The sequence below is a fragment of the Limulus polyphemus genome, unplaced genomic scaffold, assembly GCF_000517525.1.
Source record: "Limulus polyphemus unplaced genomic scaffold, Limulus_polyphemus-2.1.2 Scaffold682, whole genome shotgun sequence".
Classification (NCBI taxonomy): domain Eukaryota; kingdom Metazoa; phylum Arthropoda; class Merostomata; order Xiphosura; family Limulidae; genus Limulus; species Limulus polyphemus.
Window position 1 is genome coordinate 288,799 of NW_013666292.1, and position 9,831 is coordinate 298,629.

Below are 9,831 nucleotides of genomic sequence, written 5' to 3' on the forward strand. Positions count from 1 at the left end.
ATATTTCATTGAGTTAATATTCGTCTTCACTGTTCCAAAGTTTGACATTCAGCTACATTTTATTCTTTCCTTTTTTCTTTTTTTACCACCATCGTTTTTTCCTAATTCTGCCATCTCATTCTATCATTCATAATGAGCATTCTAAGACGGGTAAAAATAAATTTGTTTAGTAAACACGGTGGAGTCTCGAAATGCTATTGCATATAAAACTCATCATGAAACGATAGTACATTATAAGGTGATTAATTTATTAATTATATGTAAGAAACCGTCAGCTTTCGTAGTTCTAAAGCCATTTGTTATCTAAGATGCAAGTTTTTTTTTATAGCCTTGACTCTTTTGAACTTTATTATTGTTTATAGCACATAAAATTAATGGTTTACTTTCAATAAATTCACTTAACTACTTTATAAACGTAAATGTGTGATCATAATAGAAAAAAAAATCCTACACATTTCTTGATATGTACATTCAAAACAACTTTGTTCTGCTTATCTTTTTTTTTTCACGGCCTTATCAAAGAATCCTTCTTTTAGTATATCAGGATGTAATGGATTCCCATGGTAACTGTTTAAAAAAAATCTTCCATAAGCAACATACGACATTTACAGATAATATATATAAATATATGTCTGGTAATCATGCTCTGCACATTTAGTCTTACACGTGTACAATATGATTAGTTGGTTCTTTGTAAACAACCTTGGCGAGTTTTAATTACTTTTCAAATAGAATTATTTTTTCTTTGTTATTAAATAGGTCAATGAACCTCAAAAGAAGTCAAAAGATTCTTAAAAAAAATAATCAAAACCAAAATTTAACTTTAAAATGTTAATTATATTAATTATATTCTTAACAGTACATTGTCACCTGAAAGAGCTAATGCTACACAAGTAAGCATTGCCATGAGCTATTTCAGCTTTTGGTCTTATGATATTGCCCCCAGTGGCACAGCGGTATGTCTGCGGACTTACAACGCTAGAATCCGGGTTTCGATACCCGTGGTGGGCAGAGCACAGATAGCCCAATGTGTAGCTTTGTGCTTAATTACAAACAAACAAACTTATGATATTATTTTTATTGTTTTTGTAATTATGTGGTGTTACTGCCATCTGTTGGATATTATATCAACTATCGCTATTTTGGATTTAAATCTTCAACTATCTTAACTTTAGCCTGTCATACATATTTTTGTCCTAACACAGATAATATATTTATTAGAAATTTCAAACTAAAAATCTTCCTTTCTAATGACAACGTTTCTCACCAGTGTGTGTATGAATCAAGATAAAAAGAGTAAGCGTTTTGCTTCATATAAAATAACAGATCTGAGTGGATTTACAACACATGCACGGGAGGTTTCTTACACACCTTTTAGGACAAATGTCTTTCTTCGAAGTTATGTAATGAATCGAACAGTTTAGGACTGTGTGGTACACCTACAAAAGAACGCTCACTCGAAACGTTATGTATCTAAATTGAATATATGTGTTGATACGCTCATCTATTATGATCAGATTATAACTGGTGTAGGACTAAATATTAAAATATTTCTTCAGTTTCTTCAAACAATAATATCGCTGAGAAGAATCTTTTTTTTGTTTTTTTTCTAGCAATTTTTATTCAGTCAGAACATTTTCCCCGACTTATATATACATTGTTATGAAATAGAACACCAATATTATTTTATACATCGTTCTTATCATGAATTTCTATGTACGTGAAAATTAATAAAAAAAAATGTTTTCTTATTTTTATGTTTTCGTTTTTTCTTAGAGGGTCGATAGAGGGTTGATGTTAAGATGTTTCTGGAAAGAGTAATCCCACTAGGCTTAGAATATGTGATAAATAATGACAAGTAGGTCTAAAACTTGTGATAAAAGTTACGTTAACTGCAGAGGTTGTTTTTGTTTTTCCTATATTTCTCTTAAACCGTAACATTATGAAAACATAAAGAATAGATTATTCTATTTAAGCCTAGAAAGAAATGTGCAACGATAAAGTTAAGAGAAGTCCAAAGGACCAAGAAACCTTTTAAATCTTAGGAAATATGAGAGTGTTCTAGTGAAGTTTCTTAAGAAAGAGAGTCAATAAGTGGAGTATTGTTTTTCTAAATATCAGATATTATGTAACTTATTTTTGACGTTCAGATATTTCTTGGGCTTAGGGCTCAAATCAAAAGATATTTCTTTTGCACTAAAGAACTTGGAATAAAAGAAACAAGGTGTAATTAGACTTAAGATCGTTTTAATATGCTTAAACTGTTTCGTTTCCTGATAAAAGGTGAAACTTTACCAAGTTATTAGGTTAAATTGCAAGATTGCTATAGTTTATTTAATTGGGTACACTGCAGATTTAAACTATAAACAATTGTTACCTACTTCTATTTGCTCTCAGATTAACATTAAAAATAATGCTTAATATCTATTTGTTGGTTATTCTGCTATTAAAAAGTGTATTTGAAATATTTTGTAAATATTCGTGTTTGTTTTTGTGTTTAGTGCAAACCCATACACGCGGTAACTCCAACCCCGAATTTCAGTTACGTAAACTTATTGCTTATCTACCAGGGATGTAAATATTAGTCTTCTTAAGGAAGTGTGTTTCTTTGTTTGTTGTTAAGAGCGAAGCTACACAATGGACTATCTGTGCTATTCCCACCGCGGGTATCGAAATTGGATTTTAGCACTATAAGCCCTCAGGCTTACCACTCGGTCACCAGGGGGCACCACGAGGAAGTAATACGAAAGTGGTAGTGGTGTTTTATAAGAAAATTACAAGTGTGAAATAATATATGAAAATCTGCATGAAATAAGTTTAACCCGCGTTAAACGGGACATGGGTTTAATGACTTAATAACAGAAAACCTTGTGAAATATCCTAGTTTAATTTCACTGTTTTTATAAATAATACGAAGATGTTATTTTAGTATTTGTATACAATTGTTTCTGTGATGTCAGTGAAGTAGATAAACCTTATGTGAAATACTACTAAAACAAAGAAGTTATACGGATAGCATGTATGCAGTGAATTAATTGGTCGCAGACGGCCTTACAAGCATTTATCTAGTGTCTGGCAGACGTTTTTGTTATAATCACAATATCCACGTTACTCTCCCTAATTCTGAAGGGTAACGACCATGGTTCTACGTTGTTCTGTGTTCCTAGTTGCCTGCACCAACTTTCGTATTTCGTAATTCAAGCTTTCGTTTCCAATCCAATTCCTAATGTCATCGAGCCAAGTGAGTCTCTGTTTGCTTCTTTCTCCTCTTTCATACATCAGAATCTAATTATATGCCCAACGTAGCGCATCTTCCGTTTACTACATATGTCCAGTAGATTTATTTTTGTCTACGTGTTCCAATACTTTCTTAGTCTTTCTTTCTGTCTAACTGATCCTTACCATTCTCTATAACAACACATTTAAAATGCTTTTAACTGTCGTTTCGTTTCAGGAAAGTCCACGTTTTTTTGTAGAATAGAACTGACTTTGTATAATATTTCAATGGTCACTTCCCTAATTGTAGTTTGACATCTCTCCTGTTTTTAACAGTATTTAGTGACAAAAATACACAAAAAAACTACAAATAAAACATTTTGTGCACAACTTCCACCCCTTTAATAAAGTATAAAGTCGGTATATTTTCTCAATTTACAATATGACTCGGTTTCGAACATCTTGCCTAGTAACCTTAAAATATACCTATTTCTCAATGTCCCATGAGGGGACAGCGGAAAGTTAACAAACTTACAACGCTAAAATCCAGGATTCGTTTCCCCGTAGTGAACACAGCAAATAGCCCATTGTGGGTTTGCTCTGAAACAAACTCTTTTCTATTTCTCACTATAGGAACCTTGAAAATAGTAACATTTGTATGCTACATTAATAAGGAAATGTAACTTTGACAAGTTCATGTCTGCTATTCATATTCATTTTCTGTTATATTCCACATGTAATTTATTTGCTGCACTTAACCTTATATTTAATTCCAGAATAGAAGAGAAATAGAGTCGTAATGAAAATAGCATAATACAGTTATTTCCTATGATAAAAGTCATGTGCAACTTGTTATTTTCACCTTGAGTGAGATATCTGTGGTCAGTGTAAACATGAACGTGGCGAATATAAAAATATTTTTTCACCAGTAGCATTGGCAGCTGGAACCCTTTACACATATCCTAACAACTTTAAGGGTAAAAATCCCTCATTGCAGCATATTATAGTAGAGCACAAGTGAAGTTATGAACGAATGGTGTCTCCAAAGATAAGAAGCCTTCCACCTTCCAAAAGAAGTTTCGTTATGAAAAGTTTCAACATTTTAAACAATGGATAACAAATTCATATTTGAAAGCAGAACCATAGTTCTTTCGTAAACCAAGCTCATATTCTGCAATGGATTGTCTATAAGTCTGAAGAAATTCTGTTGATTGCCTGCAGTTTATCAAACAGGTCACTGACTATGATAAGAAGGAGATAACAAAGGCATTAAATATTCTGAATAGTTATCTGCTTAAGAAACCTTACCTGGTTGGAGAAGGAATCACTCGAGCTGGTTTTACAGTTTGCTGTACTGTGCTCTTCGTTTTTCTAAATCTTCTTGATCCAGCTTTCCTTTACTTCTTTGAGAATGTCAATAGATGTTTCTCTATGATTAACCGACACCAGTTAAAGAATATCATTGGAGATTTCAATCTCTCTGAAAAGATGACTCAGTTTGCTGTAAAAAAAAATTGCTGAACTCCCAGGCAAAAATAAGGATACAGATAACAAAGGTGGAAAATAGTTCTAGGGCACGTTGCCCAAGGAAAACAAGGAGGAAAATAGTTCTAGGGCACGTTGCCCAAGGAAAACAAGGAGGAAAATAGTTCTAGGGCACGTTGCCCAAGGAAGACAAGGAGGAAAATAAATGAGAAAGAAGATGAATTAGATTAACCTGGAAAAGCCCTAGCAGAAGAAACCAAGAGAAAATCTGGCTCTATTTAAATTTATTCTGAAAAGGTAAATTCAATATGGATTTTTAAGCGAGTCTATTCCAACAAAGACGAACAGAACTCTGTGCCATTCTTCTAGGAAAACTTTGATAAGGATATCTATGGTCAATCTAAGGCCATTGTACATGGTTTAACCTAGAACCATTAAGTTTTAAGCTACGATAATACGTTAATATAGCTGTTTCGTGATTAGGTTGAAATCAGACCCAATCAGTCAAAATACATATGTTTTGTTAGCTCCGATCCACATAAATCCTCATCCAGTAAATTTTGTATTGACATTTTCGACTCAAAATTATTTAATTTATGCAGAAAGTAATATCCTTCGTAGTGAAAACGACATACTTCTTAATAATTTATTTCTGGGCTGGATACATACCATTTGAAGCTGAAGTTGTTTAAGGGTGTAGTATCTATATCTGCTTGGTCTTTACACATTACTACCATTTGAAGCTGAAGTTGTTTAAGGGTGTGGTATCTATATCTGCTCGGTCTTTACACATTACTACCATTTGAAGCTGAAGTTGTTTAAGGGTGTAGTATCTATATCTGCTTGGTCTTTACACATTACTACCATTTGAAGCTGAAGTTGTTTAAGGGGGTAGTATCTATATCTGCTTGGTCTTTACACATTACATAGTACTGATACTTAATGATAGACGGCAAAGTGAGTTTCCAGATGGTTAAATCCTTAATGATAACATAAATGTGTGGTTAATGATTCAAAATTACAATATTTTGAATGTCCGTCTATTACTATGAAATTTATAGTTTATTGGGTTTTCAGATAAACGACGACTGCTTTATAAGATTCATCTGGACCGATACATAGGGTATTACAAATATTCTAAGTACATACATACAAATTGCTTGAGCTGTCGTTAATTATACATTTTAAAGATAAATCGGTACTTAGAGCTACAAACTGTTCAAACGTCTATTAATGGAGTTTTGATGATGTTTTTATATTATATTTAATATCTGTGCATAGTATATTTTATGCCAGTTATATTATTGGTTAATTCTTAATAGGTCTCTGTATCCTGCGTTTGGACTGGATTGAGTACGTAAAAACCAAGATGGTCTAAAATTTTATAGTGTCATAAACCTTATAAATTATCATTTCCAAAAATTAAAATAGAATTTTCTGTCGTTTTTATCATGTAATATTTCACCAACTTTTATCAGAAGCTATTAAAAATTTCTGATTAAATGTAAATCAAAATTTTTACACGATGCAGTCCACCTGAAAAATACGTCAATAAAAAGAGTAAATATATATTTTTATTATTTCTAACCATCTCTCATTTCTGCCATGATCAACTACAACTATAATCGCTAAAGTGAAATTTCCGAGTTATTTAAGTACGAAATATTTAGATGTAAAGATCAAAGTTTGTTTATCTATATCATAAAAACGTCCCTTTTTCGCTGCTGTTCCCCGGTAGAATAGCGGTAAGTCTACGAACTTACAACGCTAAAATCAGGGGTTCGATTGCCCTCGGTGGATACAGCAGATAGCCCGATGTGGCTTTGCCATGAAAACTCAGACACACACATTTTTATTGCTTCAAGCTGACGTAATTTTCGAACAAACAAACATTTCAACAACAAGAAGCCAAAGTGGCAATATAAAAATAACTTTGACAATCATTATTGTATTAATGTGCTCAAACCTATAAGGTGCCTCAAAGTCAACACTGTTATATAGTTCTCACAACAATGAATTATCTTTAGCCTACGAGCACGCTTCTCACATAAGCAGCTAAAAAAAGAAAAACGGTATAGAAAATTATTTTGTACTTATGTAATAAGAATGGGATGAAGGTATTTCCAGTTATGATAAATGTATACTTATTAATAAGAACATTTAAGTAAAAATAAAGAAAAAAGTGTATAATAATATGTCAACCGCATTATATCTGCTATATACAGTATCGACGAGGCCTTTCGCTTGATACTGGAGCTATTTATGCTGGCTGGGATATAACACAATTAGTAGCGGTTGGAATGCTATTTATACTAGCTAGTTGCTTTTAAGTTGGTGAAATGTAATGTTTTTGTCATTTTTATTTATGTAACAACACACCGGAATTAGGGTTGGAAATGTTTAACACTATTATTTATTTATTTCAACACGAAATGTTGTTAATTATTATTTTCTTGAATTCACTTGCTCAGAAAACCTGTCGAACCAACAAACTAGTTTATATTAGTGTACTCAAATATAAACACTATATCCATAAAATAAAATAAAAAAAATCAACATTTCACAAGCATAATAAAAAAACAAAAATAAATGATTAAAATAGCCCTGTGTGAAGATAGACCGTATGGTAGAACGACTTTATTTGGGTTTGTTTGTTTGTTATTAAGCACAAAGCTACACAATGGGCTATCTGTGCTCTGCCCACCACGAATATCGAAACCCGGATTCTAGCGTTCTATGTTTGTTTGTTTGTTTGTATGTTTGTTTGTAATTAAGCACAAAGCTACACAATGGACTATCTGTGCTCTGCCCACCACGGGTATCGAAATCCGGTTTTTAGAAGTATAAGTCCGCAGACATACCGCTGTGCTACTGGGAGGAGCCTTTCTTTGGGAAAGGTGTGTGTGTGTATTTGTACGAAAAAAATGATCAAACATTTCTTATTCTGTCCAGATTGAGGTTTCGTAGGAAAATAAATCCTCAAACTAAAATACACCAATATTCTCAAAATGCGCATATTTTAATGTGAACGACTAGATTTATTGGAATTTGAAGATTTTTGTTTTCTGTTACTTACACGAACTGGTTAGTTATCCATGAGATGTTTCATCCAGAATGTTAGAGCCGAAAATTGACTGTTAACAATCAAGTTCAATAAAAAGTGTGATTCAACTTGAAATCACAGGCGTCTCGTATTTTAATAGGTTAAGAAAATTGTATCTAAATCCTGTCTTTGCGTATTTCTTGTATCATTTCTGATTAGAACCACTTTTCTGTGTTTATTACTCTAGGGGCGGTGTAACCGAGAAAAACCTCCCTGTAAGTATTTCCACCCTCCACAACACTTGAAGGATCAGCTGCTAATCAACGGAAGAAACCATCTTGCCCTTAAGAATGCCCTGTTGCAACAGATGCCTCTCCAGCCAATCCTTCCCAGCCAGATTCCTGCTGTGGTAGGTTTTCGTCTCTCGCATGTCCAGCTTCAATGAACTGTCATTATATATTTAATAAATCACGGCTTTTAAACCAACCTCATAATACTTTATGGGTAAACCGAATACTGTAGTAACACTGAAATGACAAAAAGAGTAAATCTTTAGAATTTTGTTTCGAGCAATATTAGTAATTCCCAAAAGTGTGACTGGAATTATATTGATTCTATTAATACCACATTTGTAGGATATACAACTACAAAACCTTTGTTTTTCAGTGTTCAGTGATTTGTAATTATGTAGTTGGTTTGTGATTCATCTCAACTAAAGAGGTGTAATGTACATGTTTATCAGGAAAAATAATTTTTTTGTACAAGATGGTTATTATAGTGCTATATTTTAGTATGTACAATATGGTATTATAGTGCTTTATTATGTACAAGATAGTTATTATAGTGCTATATTTTATTATGTACAAGATGGTTATTATAGTACTATATTTTAGTATGTACAATATGGTATTATAGTGCTTTATTATGTACAAGATGGTTATTATAGTGCTATATTTTATTATGTACAAGATGGTTATTATAGTACTATATTTTAGTATGTACAATATGGTATTATAGTGCTTTATTATGTACAAGATAGTTATTATAGTGCTATATTTTATTATGTACAAGATGGTTATTATAGTACTATATTTTAGTATGTACAATATGGTATTATAGTGCTTTATTATGTACAAGATAGTTATTATAGTGCTATATTTTATTATGTACAAGATGGTTACTATAGTGCTATATTTTATTATGTACAATATGGTTATTATAGTTCTATATTTTATTATGTACAGTAGTTATTATAGTGCTATATTTTATTATGTACAAGATGGTTACTATAGTGCTATATTTTATTATGTACAATATGGTTATTATAGTTCTATATTTTATTATGTACAAGATGGTTATTATGTAGAACAAGTAGAGAGGTTGAAGCTAAAGTTTTATATTTAATAAGCACATGTATATTTTAGGTAGATTATCATTTGTGCCATAAGAATTTCTTCTGCTTACTTGTTTTCTGCCTCTAGTCTTTGTTATGTAAGCCAAGCAACGAAACACGTGTCTCAGCTCTCTGCTATATCCTATCTACGATGGCAATATTACAGCTGTAAAATAATGTATTACACATTCTACCACATTAATTATCCAAAAATAGTCATGATAACCTTACATCTACCCTAACCAATCTGAGTGTAAGTCTTCATCTGTAGGTCGTAAAAACAGAAATTAGTCGACGTGCAACAACACAAAGATGGAGTCCTGTACTTTCTGCTGGCCTCTCGAGATGAGTAGGATGATTGTTTTTTTTTGTTGTTTTTTTTTGGGGGGGGTATCTATCAATTTTACAAACTATCTCTTATGAAACTCACATCCCCACCCCTCAGAAAATTATAAATTCATGATCCAGTATGTTGCTGGAATAATCCTTGTCTTAGAACAGAATAATAATTTATTCTGGAAGTTGAACGTTGATAATAAAACATTCATCGGGTAGGCTACGTTCAGATAAATTATCATGGTTTTTTCATTGCTTTATTAAAGGCCTTAAATCCACAATAAATTTATCTCTCATTTCTCATTAATGATGATTTTCTATCAGGGAAGGAAAGAGATGTGGTATATATATATATATA

The 9,831-nt window shown here is 32.1% G+C and overlaps 1 protein-coding gene across 2 annotated transcripts in view; it reads left to right on the top strand.

The window, feature by feature from the left end:
* The window catches only part of LOC106459925 (muscleblind-like protein 2), a 187,261-nt gene that overhangs the window by 153,422 nt on the left and 24,008 nt on the right, over positions 1 to 9,831 (top strand). For both annotated transcript variants that reach the window (XM_013919590.2, XM_022386497.1), the window contains one exon: positions 7,992 to 8,153. In XM_013919590.2, the coding sequence (XP_013775044.1) occupies positions 7,992 to 8,153 (162 nt within the window). The remainder of the gene's footprint in view (positions 1 to 7,991; positions 8,154 to 9,831) is intronic.